This window comes from Phalacrocorax aristotelis, chromosome 13 (genome assembly GCF_949628215.1).
Source record: "Phalacrocorax aristotelis chromosome 13, bGulAri2.1, whole genome shotgun sequence".
Classification (NCBI taxonomy): domain Eukaryota; kingdom Metazoa; phylum Chordata; class Aves; order Suliformes; family Phalacrocoracidae; genus Phalacrocorax; species Phalacrocorax aristotelis.
In genome coordinates, this window is record NC_134288.1 from 10,053,944 (window position 1) to 10,073,557 (window position 19,614).

Sequence of the window (19,614 nt, forward strand, 5' to 3'; positions counted from 1 at the left end):
GGGACCTCAAAAAACGGGTTTTCTGGGGGGGCTGGGGTGTGCGCTGCGCCCCGGCAGAAGGACGTTGCCATAGAAACGGGGGGAAACCCGGCGGGGGGGTAGGGGCACCCGCGCCGCCGTCGCTTTAAGAGCGCAGAGGAGGGAGGCAAATTACGCAGCTGCAAGGCTCATCCCTCCCTCCCTGCTTCCCTCCTTCCATCCATCCACCCATTCATACATCCATCTATCCCTCCATCCTTCCATCCATCCCTCTGCCGCCGCGCTCCCCGGCCACCCCGCCGCACCCATGGAGGCCGGCGCAGGTGATGGAGTCGGGGGAGGGCAAGGGGTGGGTGGGGGGATGCGCACGGCTCCGCATCGCGCCCCGCACCGCCCCGCTCCGCCGCCGCTCACCGCCCGCTCTCTCCCTTCCCCGCCAGGTCGCTGAGCCTCCCCCGCCGGCGCTGCCGCCCTGGACATCGGCGGGGCCCCGCGCAGGTGAGCGGGGCGCGGTGCGGGCCGCGGGCGGGGGGCGGCGGGGCCCCGCGGCTGCCGTGACTCATCCCTTTTTGGCTGCAATCTCGGGGCGGGGGGGTTCCGCAGCACGGGGATGCCAGCGCCGCTCCGCATCGGGGGGCGGAGGGGGGTGTCCACGGGGCAGAGGGTGCTTGAGGCAGGTCACGCATCAGGCCCGCAGCATACCCGCATCGCATGCACCGGACACACGTCACACCCGCCAGACCCGCAACGCATGCACCAGACCTGCATTGCATGCACCGGACCTACAGTACATGCATCAGACCCCCATGGCATGCACCAGACCCATATCGCATTCACCCAGACCCACATCACGCACACCAGTCCTGCATCACAAGCACCAGACCCATATTGCATGCGCTAGACCCACACAGCCCGCATCGGACACACATCACACTCACCAGACCTGCAGTGCACTAGCCAGCCCCTCCCTGCATGCACCAGACCCCCCCATCACACACACCAGACCCTCCCTGCATGCACCAGAACCACATCTGCTCATACAGCATCCAAATGTGTCTCCTGGCTCCATGGGCGTTGCAGGAGCCGGAGCTTTTGTGCAATTGAGATTTTATTTAATAGCTTAATGTTCCATTGCCAAAGGGATACAGAAAATACATGAGCTGATTGATGAGCTGGGTGCTCTTTTTCTCTCCCCCCAGCAAGGTCAGTGCTGCCTGGTTGTTGCACAGAAACCCACTGCTGTGCATTTGTTGTGCTTATAAAATACCAGTGTTCCCACCCGCCCTAGACAGTGGGTGCGTTGTGCCATGACCTTGTGCAAGCAGGTGCAAATCCTGGTTTCCAGGGCTGCAGCGGTCCCTGGCCGGGGGTCAGGAGGGGGCAATGCCTGTACTCACACCTCAGCAGCCTCACAGCGGGCTGAGACAGGAGATTTGGCGTGTTGTTAAAGCAGGCCATTCCAGCGGTGCAGAGACCCAGGGCTAATCCTCTGTGACCACTGTCTTTCCCAGCCCTCGTTCAAGGTGGAGGGTGGTTAGGGAAGACCTCCTTCCGCTGTGCCGAGATTGTGTGGGGGTGCGGATGGGAGGAGTAGCTGTTGCACTGGAAGCTTGATTTGTCTTCCATGTTTTTGCCTTTCTATCCTGAAAGAGTGGGCTCTTCCTTCTACTTACCGGTCCTCAGCTCAGCTCCCCAGCAGACCACCTGCACAGGATGGGCTGTGCGGTGTGATCTCATGTGCACCCCCAACCTTCCCAGCCTTGGGTAAGACTGGGTTTGCATCCCAGGTATCCTGCTCCTACCCTCATGGCAATAGCTGCTGCTATGGCATTTGTCACGGAGCTCTTTTCCCTTTGCCCCCGAGGCCCCCAGCAAGAGAGCAGCCTGTTCCCTCTCGTCAGACACCTTATTTTTAGCTAATGAGGGCCAGGAATTGCCACCTCTGTGTTTGGCGCTGCAGCCGGGTCAGCTGCAAAAGTGATGAGCTGCATAACCCGATCTTTTCGAATGGTCTCTATTTGCCTGTAATCTCTGGGTGTCGACTCAGCATTTTATAACAAATGAGAATAAAAGGAGATGCTCTTATGTTTCATTACATGATACAACAACTCTTAGCAAAATTGATTTTTCTAGTGGTGTTGCATAAACATCCTGTGCATTTTGTCCCTGCTTTTGCCCTGAGTACTGTGCTCTGGCATGAATTGGAGCATCTCCCTCTGCCCAGGACCCGGGTGAAGCTCTGCCTGCTTTAGGATGAGCCTGTGTCTGCTGGAGCAGGCAGCAGAGTTTCCCAGCCCCTGGAGGTATTGCGGCTCCCTTGGAAACTCCCAAGCAGGAGAAAAGCAGCCCCTATCTCCCAAAAAAATCCCCTGTGGCAGAAGGAGGAGCACAGACATCGTCACTGCTGTGCCGGTGTTTGCCTCCAGCAGCTCACATAGTGCCCATGGTGCCTGCGGCGCTGACCGCCTCCTTCACTGGACCTTTGCTGGCCTTGGCCCTGGCTGCCAGATCCTGCTCCTTCCCACCACGACCCAACTGCATCCCAGTCCCTTTTCAAGCACAAACTGATCCTGGCATTGCTGCTGTTTTGGGGATGCAGTGCTCCATCCCAAATCAGGTTGCTGGTTGTTTGCCATATTCAGCACTTCGCTTATTTTTAGTGTGAAGGAAATGCAGAGCCTGTGTCAGAAAGGCGGAGAGGTCTCCTCGGGAGCCCTTTTTATTCCCCAGGAAAATGAAGCTGTGATTCCCCTCTCCCTGTTGCTCTCTGCTTTTAATCTTGTTAATACTGGAAGACTGAAAATCTCCCGGCTGCCCCCCCCCCCCCGCCTCATGGGGAGGGACCCACAGGGAAGGCACAGTTCTTCTCCTGAGGTTTCTGCAGAATCGGTAAAGCTGCGCTTAGACACTTGGGCTTGGTGCCATCATTGCAAAATGCTCCTACAGCAGGATCTGTCAAGGAAAACAAGGGAATCCAGCAGTGAGCAGGGTGATGGGAACCCCGACAAAAGAAGCAGTGAGCGAGAAATCCGGGGAAAAGCAATGGCTGCTGGTCCTGGGCGGCTGTGTGCCAAGGGCTGGGGCTGGGGCTACCAAACAAGCCCGCCTGCTTTTGCACCTTCTCTGCATGTCACGTGTGGGGACAGGATGAGCTGGTGGGGCAGCTCGGGCCAGCACAGCAGCAGGTTCCTTCTGAACCCTGCAAAAGTCAAGCAAAGTCAGGCACCTCAGAAGCTCGCGGGAGCAAACTCAAGAGCCTGAGGTCGTGAAACCCCTGGAGGAAGAAGCTGAGGAGTCATCAGAGGCTTCACCGAGCCAACAGCGAGGGTCTCTCCAGCGGGTCTTGTGACCCCAATTCCCATGCAGAATGCTTCTAGGAGGAGAGATACCTGCTCATCCCCGTCTGTCCATTGCTGGCATGGCTGGGGGATCCAGAGTGGAGTGGAAGCGTTGGCATTCAAGCCAAAGAGGCCCCTCTCTTGGCAAGTGATCCCAAAATGATGGCTAAGCTGCAAGTCTTGAGGAAATCCTCCCCTGGGGCACCAGGCTGAGCCTCGGGATGCTCTGCTGGAACTCTGTCACCGCTGTGCCACCTGTCTGGCTTTGCATTGCTGTCATGGTGTGATCTGTGGGGTGGCGGTGCCCCAGATCCCCTCTGCAGCCAGTGGGAGCTGGGGACGCACTGGGGGTTACATTTTGGGAGCACCTGGAGCCCCATTGTATCACCCACCGTGGGTGGTGGCAGCGTGTGGGGCTCTTGGCCCCAGGGGACATGCTGAGGCTGAGCAACCTGTGCTGGCAGGGATGGGGCTCGTGCTGTACCAGGGGGTGCCGGTGCCAGATGCTGTTACCGATGCAGGTGTGGGGAGCAGCAGCTGCCTGATCCCTGCTTGGGACTGAGCCCTGCCTGAGGCTGAGCCCCGTCTGGAGCTGAGCCCTGCCTGGTGCACGCTGCTGACCACAGCAGGCACAGAAAGTGCTCGGAGAGCAGTTATGGACAATGTGCTGGTGAGGGAGGTCTCCAGTCCTGGGGGTGAGAGGCTCTCGTGCCCGACTGTGCTCCATCCCACCCTGCATGGGCTATCAGCTTTTCATGCTGTAACTCCAGCTGTTTCCTTATCAAGGACCATTGCTTTTATTTAGCATGAATTCCCCAGGCTAATTATGTTGCACAGAATAAGCACTATTTTGTGCTGTTGTTTTCAAAAGAGCTATCTTTCTGTTCCCCTATGGGCCAGGAGGTTTGCTGTCGGTGGCTCCAGGAGAGAGTGTTAGACCTTGCAATGAGCAGTGTTCATCCTGCCCGTCCCCTGAGCTGCATTTTGGGGTGGTTTGCAAGATGCTGAAACACATACAGGTCGTTTGCAGCATGATTTCTGGATCTGGTGTAAGTTGGAATGTCAGACCCTGGCCTGTACCAGCATCCCCAGGGAGCGAGAGCAGCTGCAGAGGTGCTGCACTGAGCAGGATCCCACTGGTCTTCCCAGCATGAGGACAAGTCAGCACTCCCCAAATCACCCTAACCTCACTCCCGGTACCTGCACACTTGCACTGGTGGCAGCTGTTAAAATCTCTGTATAATTGCAAGCCTGGGCTGTTCTACAGAGCCAGGACTGTGTGTCTTGGTGGGGTAACGGTGTGGAGGTGAACTCTTTGGCTGTGGGGATCAGCATTTGCAGTTTGTGTCGCCGAGTTCAGTGCCTGTTTCTGATGCTGGATTATTGCTGCTCAGGGTCTCTCCAGAGCCTGTGCCCTCAACACATCCCCTCTTTTGGGGCACAGGCTGTTTTTGCCAGCTCCGTAAGGATGAACCCACAAGGAAGGGATTCTCGCCCATTTCTTCTCTGTCCTGCAAGATATTCCCCATATTCCTCATTCTGCAAAGATGAAAATAAGGTGGAAAAAAAATCCCTTCCCCACACGTTCTTTCAGCTGGCGTGAGACCTGGCTTTATCTCATCCACCCTTTGCATGACTGGGGATTTGTAGACCGGGAGTCACTGGCAGTGGCATGTCACCCTGCATGCACGCAGGTTTCGTCTCCTGCTGCCGAGGCTCCTGATGTTGCAAGTGATATGACAAGAGGAAATGGTCTCAAGCTGTGTCAGGGGAGGTTTAGATCAGATATTAGGAAAAATTTCTTTACTGAAGGAGTGGTCAGGCATTGGAACAGGCTGCCCAGAGAGGTGGTGGAGTCACCATCCCTGGGGGTGTTCAGAAAACATGTAGACATGGCACTTCAGGGCATGGTTTAGGAGGCCATGGTGGTGTTGGTTGATGGTTGGACTTGATCTTAGAGGTCTTTTCCAATCTTAATAATTCTACGATGCTATGATTCTTTGTTTGTATTTGGGGTTTTATCCCTGTGCTGAGCAGGAGCTGCCTTCCCTGCGCAGGGCTGGCTGTGGACAGCTCTGCCATCCCAGTCCTTGATGCTTCTGACGCGGAGCACTGAGCCTGCCTGCCCTCTGCCCTGCTTGGGTTGCTTTCCACTCCAATGTTTTTATGGGATTTCTTCTTTTCTGCTTGCCCTTGCAGTTTTGCTCTGACTCCTGCCCCAAGCCCCATCTAGTAGATATTGTTTAGATTTTTAGTAACCTGCTCTTGGTTACTCCCCTATGTTTCCTGGCCCTCACGGCTGCCATCACCTTCCTCACTGGCAAGCTTGCAGCATGCTCAGGGAGGCAGTTATTAATCTTGGAATGCTTTCATTTGATCTCCGTCTGTTTTTCCTGATGCCTAATCAATGAGCAGCCGCGGCAGTGAGCCAGAGCCACCAGAAGTGCTAGGCATTGCAGGGAGGTGGGGTCCTGGCTGGAGCGAGTCCCTGGGAGGGCAGGGGCATCCCCTCTGTGGGAGCAGACCCCTCTGCAAATCACTGGAAAAGCAGAGGTCTTCACTGCTTCTCCTTTTAGTGCATTTCAGATGTGGTATGATAGTCTTGGCTTTCCTCCTGCTTTCATGGCGAGGCTCCCTTTGCACTAGAGGTGCTCATCCTCGTCCACGTGATAGTGGTAATTCTGGGTGCAAATAAGTAATTCCCTCTGCCTTTAGATGCAGATTAGCCACATACCATGTGGGAAGGTGTGTTTTCGTCTGCCCAACCTGCCTGTCCTTGGCAGCCCACTGCACGGTGACGCTTTTGGGGAGGCTGAAATGGCCCATTGATTCTTTGGGAATAAAGGCAGCGACAATTCATTAGCAGTGATTAAATTCAAGCCTGCTTGTTCAAGCCACGCTGGGGCAGCCTGGTGAGGCAAAGCTAGTACCCGGCCAGGAGGGGATGCACAGCCCATGATGTCTGTGAGACAGGGACCCATGCAGGGTGCAGAATGGTGCTCCCCACTCCACGGTCTTTCAGTGCCCACTGGCAGACCTTGGCCAGCATGTGACAGCAGCATGGGGCTCCTCTGAGTTTCTCACCCCCTAAACCTGCTGGCACCACGAGAGGCGCTGAGCCTCGACATGGGTGCCAGGCGAGTCTGCAGCAGTGGGAGGAGGAGGAGGAACTGAGCTCACTAGGTGCAAGGCCTAATCCAGGCTTCCCCACAGAGCTGTTCCTGGCTGCAGATGCTGTGGCAGACACCTGGGGTGCAGCGTGAGGTGCTCGCAGAAGGCCCCAGCATGGTATCAGCCTGTGTGCTGGGTGCACACATGCTGCCTGCGCTTGCCTGGTGCTGCATTAACCCCACAGTGCTGCTGGGGAGAGCAGAGGGACCCCCGAGCAGAGCAGCTTTGCATGCGGGTAACTGCTGTGAACAGGGAAGAGCAGGAGGCAGCGGTGTTGCCGGGTACTGCTGGGCTGCCATGGCACGGGCTGGGGCACGGGGCCTGGGGCTGCAAGAGGGCGAGGAGTTAATCCTTGTGGCTGCAAATCTCCCTAAAGCCCTGCCTGAGAGCTGCTGGAGCACCATGTGGCATGAAAAGCAAGGGGTGGGCTGGCCCCTCTGCCCAGCTTTGCAGAACCCCACGGCCAGAGCCTGGGCTGTGCCGCAGCCCCACATGGTGCTGCTGGAGGATGCTCCCACCGGCACTGGGGCCGCGCTCAGCTCTTGCACTGGATGCTGATTCACGCTGCTGCATTAGCAAAGCCCGCAGCCGCGTTGCATGCTGTCAACTCAGGAGCAGTTATCTGGCAGGGCAGAGCACTGCCTCCCTCTGCCCAGGTTCTCTCCTGGCAAATCCATCCCAGAGGGGAGCAGCAGGACCCCCAGATCCCAGTCGCTGTGTCTTGGGGATGCTGGTACCATGGGGCACCATGTCTGCTGGGGCTGGGGGCTCACCGCAGCTGCACATCACTGGCTTTGCTGCAGCTCTCTGGACTCTGCGGTGCCCTGGTTTGGAGGTCAGAGAGCCCTGACCCTGGGCAAAGGAGAGGCCTGGGCTGGCCATTGTGGACTTTGAGCATTAGGCAAGAGGTAGCCTGGAAAAAACAGCCCTGGAGTGGCAAATGCAAAAGGCTGCATCAGGGTGACCTGGCAGTGCTCCCTCCTCCTCTCCTGCCTCCCCCTTTTGTCCCACTCCTCATGGTCCCCTGGACCAGGGCTGGGCAGCACTTAGCGTTTCCAATCTCCCATCGATTTTCAGCTGGCTTGTGCCATCACTCATGTTGCTCTGAGCTGGAGCTGCCAAAATCTGGGACAAATACCAGCATTGTGAATAGACTTGGGGATGAGGGGGGGGGCACACAGTGCCCCGGCCCACCCATCCCCGACAGCCTGTGAGTGCAGTGGGCCATCACAGCGGCGCCATGGGATGCTTGGTGGGATGGATGTGCTGAGCAGATGCTTTCCATAGCTCCCCTCCACTGCAGCAGTTCACATCCCTGTGTGTGCCCGAGGTGCTGCCTCCTCAAGCAGCTCCCGCCCGTTGCTACAAGCCTCTGGATTTGGCCTATTTATTTACAGGAAAATGGGCTCTGTATTTCCCGAGGGATTAGCTGCTGCTGCCGCATCATGCAGGGATCTGTCCTTCCTTACCTGATTTCACTTGTGAACGGGTTGTTCTGACTTAAGGAAGAGCAGGTGCCCGGCCCACTGCAGGGGCAGCTGCCTGCCTGCGTGGAGACTCAGTGAGGTTCGGAGTGTCAGAGCTCAGTGTGTCAGAGCCCTTGTCCCATCTCTGCCCCAAGTAACACCACCACTGCAGGCACCCTGTTTCCCTATGGCAGAACTCCCTTCCCTGGCAGGGACAGGGACCTGGTATCAGGGGAAAGCTTGTCCCATGTCTGGAGACTGGTGGGAAAGGGGCTTTAGACCATGGGCAGGGACCTGCTATGCTTCTGTTTTGTCTTATAAATTAAGAAAGCCCTCGCCCTGTGCCCATAGCATGGTCTGCCAGAGCAGGATCCTGGGCACGCAGCATCCCAGCTCTCCTGGGCCATGGGAGGCAGGCAGGGAGCACAGCCCAGATGTGCAGGGCATTCAGTCCACATCTGACCCCGTACAGATGGCCCTGAGTATGAAACTGATGCCCTGGTGCAGGGGCTTACCCCTGTGCCAGCGCTTTGCATTGCTCCCATCTCACCTGGGAGGTTTCGCTGCCTTCACCTCCTCTTTCTGTTGCATTTAACCCACAGTTCCCCCACGTCCAGGACCCACGGCCCTGCAGCAATGTCTCTGCCGGGGAGCAGACGCTCGTCCACTGGATCACGAAGGTGAATATGCTTCAGCCTCTGGCCCCTGGGACCAGGCACTGGTGCCTGCCCAGCACTTCTCCCAGCTGGCAGCAGGGAGGGAACAATCCCCACCTACACCATGAGCTGCCACTCTGCAGCACAAACCCCCAGCCTGGCTTTCAGGGGATTGCATGTCGCTGCGTGCTGCACAGCACTTCCCCATCACACGTGCAGCCCCCTGAGTGCTGCATTCGCCGTCCCTCTCTGTCTGTCTCTGCAGCTGGGACCAACCCCTCTGTCCGTCCAGGCAAAGGCAGGCGGTGGCGGAAGGCCCCGGCCCAGGGCAGCGGCACAGGGGCACTGGGTTGGGGCAGTGAAGTGAGGAGGTGTGTTAGCCCTTGAAAAGCCTCTCCTTGAGCTGCAGTGATAAAGAGCAAGAGGGGAAAAAAGAGAGGAAAAAAAGCATTTATTCCTCTCCAAATGTCTCCATGACCTGGGCTGCTGTTATTAGGAACTGGCTGCCACTGGCAGCATGGGCAGAGAGAAAAGGCAGACCTACCCATATGTAGGTGCTGACCTGGCAGTGGTGTGGCTCAAGCTGCCAGGGCCACGCTCCTAGGGTACTCCCAAGGGGCTCCTGGTCCTCAGGGTGCAGGGATGCTGTGCCAGCATCTGGGGATGCCACACCATGGGGGGAGGGAATGGGTGGTGGCCCCCCAGCCCTGCCTTTGCACCCGTCACCGTGTCTGTGCCATTTTGATCCCTGCTGTTTGTTTTGTCCTTTTGTCTTGTGTGTTCTCGGTGTGGTGGTTGGCAGTCGTGGGGTTTATGGACGGAGTGGCTTTGCCTCCTTCTTTAAGTCTTCAGCGCCCTCAGCCACTCGGCCTGAGACACAGCCTCTTCTCCCTGCCTCCAGGCGCCCCTCGCCCCCCGGGAGGGACACCTACGGCACCTCCTCGCTGAGCAGCAGCAGCAATTCTGGCTCCTGCAAGGGCAGCGACAGCAGCCCCACCCCAAGGTAACCCATCACCCGTGGCCCCAGGGTGGCTGCCGGGTGCTCCTGGGCAGGGGGGACCAGCACCGATGCTGTTGGTGCTGTGCCCGGTGGGGACAGGAGCACAGGGGCCGGCTGAGCGAGGCTGTGCGTTTGGCAGCTGGGGGAGCCAGAGCTGGGGGAGCTGCTGGTGTCTCGCAAAGACTCCCACCATCTTCCTCCAAACCTCTCCGCCACCATTGTCGTGTCTTCTCCATACCTGTCCCACCACCTGCCAGCCCACTGCCCCGTCCCCTTCCCTGCTGTCCTGCTGTGGCTGTGGCTTGCACGCTGCACGTGTCCCACCCTCTGCTCCTGCACCCTGCAGAGCACCCTGAGTCCTTCAGGACCAAGGGCATGGTGGACAAGAGCTTTGTTTCCATCCCCTCATGCTGGTGAGAGCTGGTGGCAGCCTGGCTTCTCAGTGGGAAGCTCCTGGTGCACCCAAGGCATAAACCCTGCCAGGCACCCAGCTGCAGGACGGGCAGCAGCCCCAGCCCCGTGGGCACAGCAGCCTGCGCCAGCATTTCGGGCCATCCAGGATGGGTTCCTCCTGCCTGTCCCCAGTAATCTCTCAGCTCCCAGAGGTGGCACCAAACCTGGAAGGATATGAGGGGCATAAGAGCAACCTGGGAACAGAGCCTGCACACACCGCAGCAGGGAGCAGTGGCTGTCCTGTTGCTGTGCCGTGTTGCAAGGCCATGGTCCTGCCTGCCTGCTCCTAACGCGATGCTTGTGTCTCTGGCTGAAGGCTGCTGGTGCTGCTGGGCTGCCGGGCTGCCTGCCACTGTGCATGGGGGTTTTGGGCTGCCCTGCTGCCATGCACAGAGAGTACCCACCACCCTGCTGTGATGCACAGGGGTTTTGGTCCACCCTGTTGCAATGCAGGAGTGTCTCATGCTGTGCACAGCTCTCTGTGTGCCTCCCAGCCCTGACATGCAGCCCTGTCCTCTCTCCCTGGCCAGCCCCTACTCTGCATGCTGTCCTGGGCTTTGAGCCAGAGACATCACCTCATCTGCCCCAGTGGCAGAAGGAGGAGGGTCTGGATGTGCCGCTGTCCCAGCCTGGAGCAGATGCCAGATGCCCCAGCTTGCTCTCCATGGGCAGGACAGCTGCCAGCTCCAGACCTGCTCCATCCTGAGCCCTCCCATTACCCATCTTCTGCCTCTGTCTCTGATGGGGCTGATCCCACCCTGGGGTCTCCATTGCATCTGTCATTCCCTGAAAAGCTTGTTCTGGTGCTCACAGAGACCTCAGCACCCACCTGCTCCCAGCTCTGCTCATGCACCCACTGCCCTGGTGAAGCTGTGGGCTGTGCCAGCAGCGTCGGGAGCTGCACCCACCCTCCCACTGGCAGCACAGAACCCTGAGCCACCCACCCTGCCCCTCCTGCCCACGGCACTCCTTTGGGATGCACTATGGGACTGCACTCCCGTGCACCCTGAGAGGAGGTGTCTCCCTTGGGGTGCCTCCACTGAGCCTATGCCAGTGCCAGCACTGGTGGGTGGGTGACAGCCGTGTCCCCACAGACGCTCGGCCAAGTACAACCTCTGCAGTGACAACCACGGGATAAAGCCTCCAACACCAGAGCAGTACCTGACGCCCCTGCAGCAGAAGGAGGTCTGCATCAGGCACCTGAAAGCTCGCCTGAAGGACACACAGGAGCGGCTACAGGACAGGTGAGCGTGGGGGCAGTGGGCACAGACTACCCTGGCACAGGAGCCTCCAGGAAGGGTCCTGGCACCAGCCACCACTGCCTGTGGTGGCAGCTTCTGTATGGGACTGGTCCTTCTGGGTGCTCTCAGTTCCCAGCACCACAGCTTTTCCTCAGGCTCATGCCCGGGCATCGGGCTCACAGCTTTGCAGTGGCACTGCAGGCACACGGGCATCTGCCATTGTTGCCTGTCCAACTGGGGAGCCGTGGATTCTGGGTCTGCAGAGCCCATATGTCCCACCTGTGGTGGCTGCACTCTCCCCTGCACCCCCAGTTAAGTCTCTGCCACGCTTTTTCTGAATTTCAGCGTCAGAGGGTGGCTAATCCCCGTCTGCTTCTCTCAGGCTTAGGCATGACCTTGCCAGCTTGCCAGCTGCCATGTACCCACTGCGGGCACCTGCCTGTCCCCATGCAGCCCAGGGTCTGCACCCCCTCCAGGAAGGGGCCAAGCATTGCTCCCAAGGGGCCCTGAGCATCCCTCCTGAAGGTTCCCAAGCCCTGGATCCATCCCTGGGTCCCAGTCACAGGTGTTACTGGGTGATCTGGCACCAACTTGGTGCCAGGCTTGTGAGGATGGGGCTGGCCTCACAGCCCCCTCAGTGCCACGGCAGTGCCCTCCCCATCTCTCGCAGGGATGCTGAGATTGAGGACCTGAAGACGCAGCTGTCACGGATGCAGGAGGACTGGATCGAGGAGGAGTGCCATCGCGTGGAGGCCCAGCTGGCACTGAAGGAGGCCCGCAAGGAGATCAAGCAGCTGAAGCAGGTCATTGACACGGTGAAGAACAACCTGCTGGAGAAAGACAAGGGTCTCCAGAAGTATTTTGTGGACATCAACATCCAGAACAAGAAGCTGGAGACGCTGCTGCACAGCATGGAGGTGGCACAGAATGGGGCACTGAAGGAGGAGGGGGCCGGCGAGTCGGCTGGGGGGTCCCCAGCCCGTTCCCTCACCCGCAGCTCCACCTACACCAAGCTGAGCGACCAGGGGGCTGGGGACCGCAACGTGGGGGGCTCGCAGACCATCTCGCTGGACGAGGGGGCTGACAGCGGCTTCGTGGGGGCGGAGGAGGTGCCCGGCCATACGGACCCACTGGAGGTGGGGGGCGAGCCTGGTGCCCGCCTGCCCCCCAGCTCCACCTACGAGAAGCTGCTGGGGCTGCGGGGTGGCGTGGAGGCTGGGGTGCAGGCCAGCTGCATGCAGGAGCGGGCCATCCAGACAGACTTCGTGCCCTGCCAGCCCGACCTGGACACCATCCTAGAGAAGGTGATGAAGTCCCAGGCTTGCAGCTTGGGCAGCCCCACCTCAGCCTGGGTCTCTGAAATGGAAGACATGATGCCTGGCCCCGAGCTCTCCAACCCCACCGGGGCCACGGACCTGCTGGTGGCCGAGCCTGATGCCTCAACAGCGAGTGTCGGGGCCGAAGGGGGTGCCCCCTGCAACCCAGCGGTGCGGCAGCCCCCCAGCGCCAGCCCCTCCGTGGCCATCGCCTGTGTGGTGGAGGAGGAGACGATGGAGGCGACTGGCTGCGAGGCCGCCCCCTCCAAGAGCTATTGGAGCCGTCACTTCATTGTGGATCTGCTGGCGGTGGTGGTGCCGGCAGTGCCCACAGTGGCCTGGCTGTGCCGCTCACAGCGCCGGCAGGGCCAGCCCATCTACAACATCAGCTCGCTGCTGCGGGGCTGCTGCACCGTGGCCCTCCACTCCATCCGCAGGATGGGCTGTCGCCCCGTTGCCAGCCCCAGGGGCAATGCCCAGCCCTGACCCCCCTGCAACGCCCCCCGCCTGCCCCAAGGACCTGACCACTGATTGTAAAGCCCTGGCGTGTCCCCGCTCTCCCGGGGTCCTTCGTTGGCTCCAGCTCATTATGCAGTGCCGGGTGGGTGGGAAGGGGCAAGGGTGGGGGGGTCCATGGGTGCGTGCGGACATGCTGTATCCCCCAGCTCCTTTATCCTGGAGGAGGGAAAGGACCATTGCTGGAAGAGAGGTGCCAAGTGGTGATGCAGGACATGGCACCAAGCAGCATGCTGTGACCCCCTGCCTGATGGATGCCCCTGCCTGGCCACTGCTGCGGTGCCTCTGGCTGTGGTGGGGGCTGCACCCCACTAGGTGGGCTCGCTCTTCATTGCACTTGCTTTTCAGTTGTCCTTGCCCTGCCCCACAGCCAGCCCTGCTGCGGGTGGGCAGTGGTGAGGAGCCACCTGGCAGTGGGGATAGGTGCAGGGAGGGGTCACAGCAGGTCCCCCTCTGGGTGCATTTCTTGCTCCAGGTGCAGGTTGCACCATAATGGCAAAGCCTGGCTGAAGGTGGGAGGACAGCAGGAGCCCACCCAGACATAGGACCAGCTCTGGATCAGTTTGGGAGGTCTTGGGAGCCTGTGGGGCACCTTCGCCCCAGCCTGCTGAGCTGCTTCAGTGTCCGTCCTCCTCCCGCTGGCAGGACAGTGCCCTGGCCAGGCCCTGCTCAGCCCCTCTTCAAACCACCCATTGCTTGGGAGATGCTTCCCCGCACCTGGATGGAACCGGGCTGTGGCTTCTGCACCACCGAGCGAGGCCAAGCGGCCCCTGGGGAAGCCTCGGTCCCTCCCTCCCTCCCTCCCTTTGCTTTGCACTATATTCACTTTTTTTTTTTTGGTACAGACTGAAGCCCTGTCGTCTGGGTGAGGGGGGGCTGAGGTGGCAGTGAATTGGGGGGACCGCCCATCCCTGCTCTGGCTGCCGTGGAGTGGAGTGGGGGCTCTCACGGGTTCAGCAGCAGTGATGCTGGTGGTGCTGCCCTGTGCTAGAGCTTGGGGATGCCCTTGCCAGGAGGCAGCGAGGGGGTGCAGGCAGAGCCAAGTGCCTTTGCCTGCCCTGGCCCAGCCAAATCCCCACTTTGCTGGTGGCCTCCAGAAAAAAAACATGCCTTTTTTTTTTTTTTAAAAAGCAAAGACAGCAAGGATTGCTCAGCGGGGGTTGGCAAGACACAAGACTTGGGGCTTCCCCAGCGTGCGGCGCTCCCACCCAATGAATGTCTGTGGCTTCTTCGTGACTTGAACTAATGGTGTGTCCCCCCCAACCCTGCTCCACTGCCCAGGGGTGCTGTCAGCCAGGCGCCCTGGGAACTGGCAATGCTCCACATGCCGGCATCCACTGGTCCTCCTGCGGGCACACACCACGTCCCGCATCTCCCACAGCCCCCGTCCAGCAGCTGGGGCATGGGAGAGCAGCTCTGCCCGCGCTGAGGAGCGGCAGAGGCAGTGGCAGCCACTGGTACGGCACTGGGTGCTGGGTGAAGTATTTGGGGAAATAAGAAACGGTGGCAAGGCAGCCGGGGCGGCTGATGTAAGCGGAGCTAGGATATACATCTCTTGTGCAATGTATTTGTGGATCTGTGTACACGTCTGTTTTAGACTATCCAAAGCTTTGCCAAGAAATAAATGTAATGATTATATTTGAAAGACAAATCTATATATTTTTTAAATACAGAACTTAAAAAGCTGTAACACCGCTTTTCTTGTTTCCCCTGTCCTGTACTTGCTGTCTGTGGTGGATGTAATAAACGTCACTGGGTCTGTGTCTGCTTTGGCTGGAGCCGGCCTTTGGTGTCTGCCCCAAGTGGGGGCTGGCCTGAGCAGGGACATGGGGACCCCAGGACAGGCACATGCCCCATCCCTGCCATGCTGAGAGGGAAGAGTGGGAGGAGAGGGATGAGGGGACACGGGGGACATCGCAGGCTGGCGTTCCCCCCCGCACCACCCTGCAGCCACCAGCCTCTGTAGGGATGAGGGGTTTTGTGCTAAAACTGCTTCTTTTGGGGATGCTGAGGGGGTATCTTCAGTGGCCCCTCCAAGCTTCCAGGAGCACATGCAGGCTTGGCCACAGGGGCTGTCCACCCTGGCATCGGCCCCCCGGGATGGCAGGATGGCAGCAATCACATCAGAGGTCAGGGATGGAGTGGTCCATGGATGACTTCACAAGTCCTGCGGAAAGCCTGGGAACAGGGATGGGCACTCAGTTGGGGGAGCCCAAAGGGCTCCTTCGGGACACTGTGGGGCCATGGCAGGGTGGGGTCAGGCACCACAGCCCTGCGGTCTCACCGTTTGACCATGTGCTCGTAGATCACGGTGGGGATGATTGTCAGCGTGACCACATTCCCAGCCCCTGCCAGCACCTCCGTGAGCTGCTTATCCTGCCAGAGAGAGCAGGTGGGTCTTGTGGGATGCTGGGCTCTGCCCACCATCCCGTGGCAGTGCCTTATGGGTCCAGCCCCTACAGGGCTGCCCCAGACAGATCCTGGGCACCCCTGGGTATGTTTTGCACTGCCAGTTGTGCACAGCCCCTACCTTCATGCCAATGACATTCTGGCCATTCACCTCACAGATGTAGTGGTGGGTGAGGAGGCCGTTGCGGGCGGCAGAGCTGTCCTTGGCCAGTGACACGATTTTCCCCTTCTTGACCACAACACCAATGTTGCCGGTGCTGTCCTTGTGCACGGTGACAGTGCGCTGGAAAGGCCTGTGGGGAGAGCATGGTCAGCACTGGCACTGCTGCCAGCATTGCCTGCCCCCTGCCTGCTCACCTGTCCCGCACTACCATGATGATTTTCTCTGGGGATGCCTTCTTCAGTGCTCGCTGCGCCTTGTCGCTGCTCCAGCCTGTGCAGTTCTTGCCATCAATCTGCAGGATCTGGTCACCGAAGCGCAGCCCCACCAGCGCTGCCGGCGAGTTGGCCTTCACCAGCTGCACAAAGATGCCCTGGGGACGCAGCAGGAGCAATGGCACAGGGATTGGGCAGCAGTCATGTGCCATCTACCATGCTATATCATGCCACGCTGCGCCATGCTGCACCACACCATGCCATGGCATGCTGCACCCTGCTGTGCCGCACCATGACACGCTGTACCGTTTAATACCACATATTGGCTTGCTATGATGCACTGTGCCGTGTCACCCTGTGCTGTATTGTCATGCTTGTGGCATGCTGTGCCCTGCTGTGCTGCACTATGCCATGCCACAGAGCACCACGCCATGCTGTGTCACGCTATGCCACACTGTGCCATGCCAGCCCAGCCCCACACCAGCCCAGCCCCCTCACCTGGTCAACATTTTTCAGCTGCAGCCCCGTCTTGCCCCGCTCATCCTTGCAGAGGTGGATCTCCCTCACACCTGGCTTGATCTCTGCCCGGCGCAGCCCTGCATTGTTGCCGCTTAGGGGGGCAACCAGCTGGCCCGGGGCAGGCCCGGCGGGGGTAAGCGCCTGCGGTGGAGATGGGGGTCAGCGGGCCCGGTGGGGCCACAGGGCCCTGTGCACATCTGCTCTCAGGGGGATGCTGCATCCTTTCCCTGGGTAGGATGCACCCCCAGAGGAACCCCACCCCTCAGCAGCAACGCTGCGGCATGGGGGGGAGCCCTGCGCAGGACAAGCAAGACCCGCCAGCCCAAACACCTACAGTGCTGCCTTCTGGGAGAAGGTTCTTCTGGATTTCTTCACTGGAGAGAGCGAGCCCCATGTAGTTCTCCAGCTCAGCCAGGTTGGGGTACAGCATGGGCGGTGCTGCAGGACACACCAAGGGCAGCCTCAGCTCACAGGGTCCCCAACCCACAGCCATTGCCTCCCCCCCATGAGCCCCCCAGGACCATGGGCCAGCAACTGGCACAAAGGACATGGCAGGGGATGGGCCAAGGGAAAAAAACAACCCAGATCCCATCCCCTACCCATCCAGAGAGCTGGGGGGGGTCTCAGCTGAGCCCCCCACCACAGTGAACATCACTCCCCTGCCCCCAGACAACCCCTCAACAGGGAGAGCTAATCGCAACCTGCATTATCAGTGCCCGAAATGAGCTTCGGCTTCTCTGCGACCACCGTCGTGGCGGGGGTCCTCACCCCAGCAGCTGCCTGCGCCTGGCAAGAGATGGGGTTTGCTCAAGGCTGTGTTCCCCTTTCCTGGGGTCCCTCTGAGGGCAGGACCCCACAGGGACCCACTGGGGTCTGCTCTCACCCCCAGTAACACTGCTGTGCTGACACTGACCTGCAAGATCTGGTGGCCCTTCATGTCCTCCAGGGAGGGGTAGAGTGTTGCCATTGTTGCTGCTGCCACGCCTGGGAATAGCAACAGGGCGGTTCAGGGACAGGGCACCTTTCCCCAAGCATCCCTCCCGGCCCGTGTGCCTGGCTTCATGTGCCGGAGACAGGTTGTCAGCCGGGGCCTCCGGCATGACTCAGGGTCACGTCACCGGGGCCACCACCTCCACCACTTCCTGGGAGGTGGGACACGCGTGGCCACGGGCTGGGCACAGGCACCCTGTGCATTGCTTGGCTGGTGGCAGGTCCTGCTCCCTGCACCCACCTGCCCAGTGGGGCCATTCCAGCGTCACCCAGACATGGGAACACGATGTCCCATGGGAACAGCCCGTCCAACTACTCCTCGCTGCCTTTAAACCCCCATCAGTCCCCTCAGTCACTCAGTGCACCCCACATTGTGCCCATGGCGAAGCCATGCTGCCCAACCCTTCCCTGTGGCACTGTGTGCCCCAGAACACATCGCCCAAACCTTAGGGCATAGGGGCCAAATCCAGACCCAGCTCTGAGCCCTGTAGAACCAGAGAGGATCCCGCATGCAGCCCAGGGACTGCAGCATCCCCCTGCCCAGCAGCATCATCCCTGGATGGGTGAGACACCCAGACCCCAGCCCCAGCTCCCCCTGACTGACCTGCCAACAGCTCCCAGCTCCTGTGTGCTGCCCTCTGCCCAGCCCTGGGCTTTTATAGCTGTGCCTGGCCCAGGGAGGGGCCAGGCAGCCTCAGCTGACCGCCACCCCTGCCAGGTAGGGCACAGGTGAGGAAGAGGAAGGTGAAGTCAAAGCTGCACAGGGCCCTGGCACTGCAGGGATAGGGATAGGGTCAGGGATTGCTGTGGCTTTCTGTGGGTTGAGGCATCCTCGGGGAGCAGGCATGGGGCTGTGCTCCCCCTCTAGCCACCACGGTGGGCTGCCCCCCCCCCCCCCCCCGCATCACCACCCCCTGGTGCCACTGCTGCCGGCACTGGCTCACAGCTGGGCCCCAGCACAGCCCTTATGCCCCAGCCCGGGCCACTGCAGCTTGGAGCCCCAGATCGGGTACCTAGGCGCTGCTGATGGGGTGAAGCAGGGTGCCCTGCCATGAGCAGCCCTGTGTGGGCGGCCGGCTCCTGTTGACACTCTGCTGCCCAGGCGCGTGGGGCTGACACAGCCATGACCAGGACACCGTGTCCTGCACCCTTCCAGCTGTCACCAGTGGCCCTGAGGCACGCGCCAGGCATGACGTCCCCGTGGGAGTCCCGCGCCAAAGGTGGAAAATCTGAGTGAGCACGGAGCTCACCTGAATCAGGGCATGGGGCAGACCTGGGCATGCTGCTGCTATGGGACATCGCCGCGTCACCCTGGGATCCAGCCTTCCAGCACCTACCTGCGACATCCCATTGCTGACACTGGGGATGCCATGGGCCACCGTGTCCCCAGGAGCCAGGCAGTGGGTTCCTGAATGCACCCAGCTGGACCTGGAACCAGTGGCATAAACACAGGACCTTGTCGGCACAGGTCCAGCCCCACCACGGAGCAGCAGCCAGGCACGTCCCAGCTTTCTCCACCTCTGCTCCTGCACACCAGGCCAGGAGGAAGTGTTTTATTTACTTGTGTTATTTTTAGCCCGACAGTGCCCGACTGCCTCAGCCAGCCAGGTACGAGAGCAGCTCAACTACTGATAAACATGGCCAGGAGCAGGGGCAGGGAGATATCCTACAGCAGCCAGAGAAGGATGGTTCCCAGGGGGTTTATGCCTGCCCCAAAACCTTAATCCCCACTGAACTGGAGCTGGAAGGACCTGCACCCCATCTGCACTTGTGGGTGCCTCAGGAGCCACAGTGGGGGGCTGCGTGCCCAGGGCACGGGGGGCAACCGCTGGCCCTGAGGGCACCAGGCTCCCCTCACCCTTCTTCCAGGCTCCCACCAGCCCTGACTTATCTCCAGCTGGAAGCCACGGCACTGCCTGGCACCAGTTAATAATTAAAGCGAAAACCTTTGCAGGAAGAGAAACCCAAGCTCACCTCAAGTTTCCGCCTTGAAGTGGTCACAATAAAGGGCGGAGCATGACGCTGGTGCCCCAGCAGCTCCCTGTTCTGCTTAATTGAGTAGCAGTTAAGAGTAGTCCTAATATCTGCACAGCATGGCTCTGATCCCACATGACCCTCTGCAAGCACTGGTGTTCCCAAATGGGGTGCTGGAAGGCCCAGCCTGTAGCCCCACAGCCACTGTTCC

The 19,614-nt window shown here is 59.9% G+C and overlaps 2 protein-coding genes across 5 annotated transcripts; one reads left to right on the forward strand and one right to left on the reverse strand.

The window, feature by feature from the left end:
- Positions 1-413: 413 nt before the first annotated feature.
- On the forward strand, positions 414-13,212 carry SNPH (syntaphilin). 3 transcript variants are annotated; one of them, XM_075108518.1, is made up of 5 exons: positions 414-477; positions 8,557-8,634; positions 9,512-9,613; positions 11,158-11,307; positions 11,975-13,212. In XM_075108518.1, exons 2-5 carry the CDS (start codon positions 8,591-8,593, stop codon positions 13,104-13,106), a joined length of 1,428 nt encoding a protein of 475 aa, XP_074964619.1. In that variant the 5' UTR covers positions 414-477; positions 8,557-8,590; the 3' UTR covers positions 13,107-13,212. The 3 variants fall into 3 exon arrangements, with proteins under 3 accessions (XP_074964619.1, XP_074964620.1, XP_074964618.1); XM_075108519.1 differs by lacking the exon at positions 9,512-9,613; XM_075108517.1 differs by lacking the exons at positions 414-477; positions 8,557-8,634 and having other exon boundaries at positions 9,212-9,613.
- A 1,545-nt stretch (positions 13,213-14,757) lies between these two features.
- SDCBP2 (syndecan binding protein 2) lies at positions 14,758-18,112 on the reverse strand. Of its 2 annotated transcripts, XM_075109109.1 has the most exons (9): positions 18,034-18,112; positions 17,353-17,423; positions 17,141-17,225; positions 16,774-16,877; positions 16,419-16,580; positions 15,903-16,078; positions 15,667-15,838; positions 15,421-15,512; positions 14,758-15,314 (listed from the first exon to the last, which is right to left on the reverse strand). In XM_075109109.1, exons 2-9 carry the CDS (start codon positions 17,404-17,406, stop codon positions 15,260-15,262), a joined length of 900 nt encoding a protein of 299 aa, XP_074965210.1. In that variant the 5' UTR covers positions 17,407-17,423; positions 18,034-18,112; the 3' UTR covers positions 14,758-15,259. The 2 variants fall into 2 exon arrangements, with proteins under 2 accessions (XP_074965210.1, XP_074965209.1); XM_075109108.1 differs by lacking the exon at positions 18,034-18,112 and having other exon boundaries at positions 17,353-17,475.
- Positions 18,113-19,614: the final 1,502 nt, after the last annotated feature.

Excerpts from the sequence above, each read along its gene's own strand:
- SNPH (XM_075108517.1), top strand. The coding sequence starts at position 9,297 with ATGGGTGGTGGCCCCCCAGCCCTGCCTTTGCACCCGTCACCGTGTCTG. Across the intron at positions 9,614-11,157 it reads GACAGCAGCCCCACCCCAAG|ACGCTCGGCCAAGTACAACC; the intron begins GTAACCCATCAC and ends GTGTCCCCACAG. Across the intron at positions 11,308-11,974 it reads CAGGAGCGGCTACAGGACAG|GGATGCTGAGATTGAGGACC; the intron begins GTGAGCGTGGGG and ends CATCTCTCGCAG.
- SDCBP2 (XM_075109109.1), bottom strand. The coding sequence starts at position 17,406 with ATGGCAACACTCTACCCCTCCCTGGAGGACATGAAGGGCCACCAGATC. Across the intron at positions 16,878-17,140 it reads TTCGGGCACTGATAATGCAG|CACCGCCCATGCTGTACCCC; the intron begins GTTGCGATTAGC and ends TGTGTCCTGCAG. Across the intron at positions 15,513-15,666 it reads AGAATGTCATTGGCATGAAG|GATAAGCAGCTCACGGAGGT; the intron begins GTAGGGGCTGTG and ends TCTCTCTGGCAG.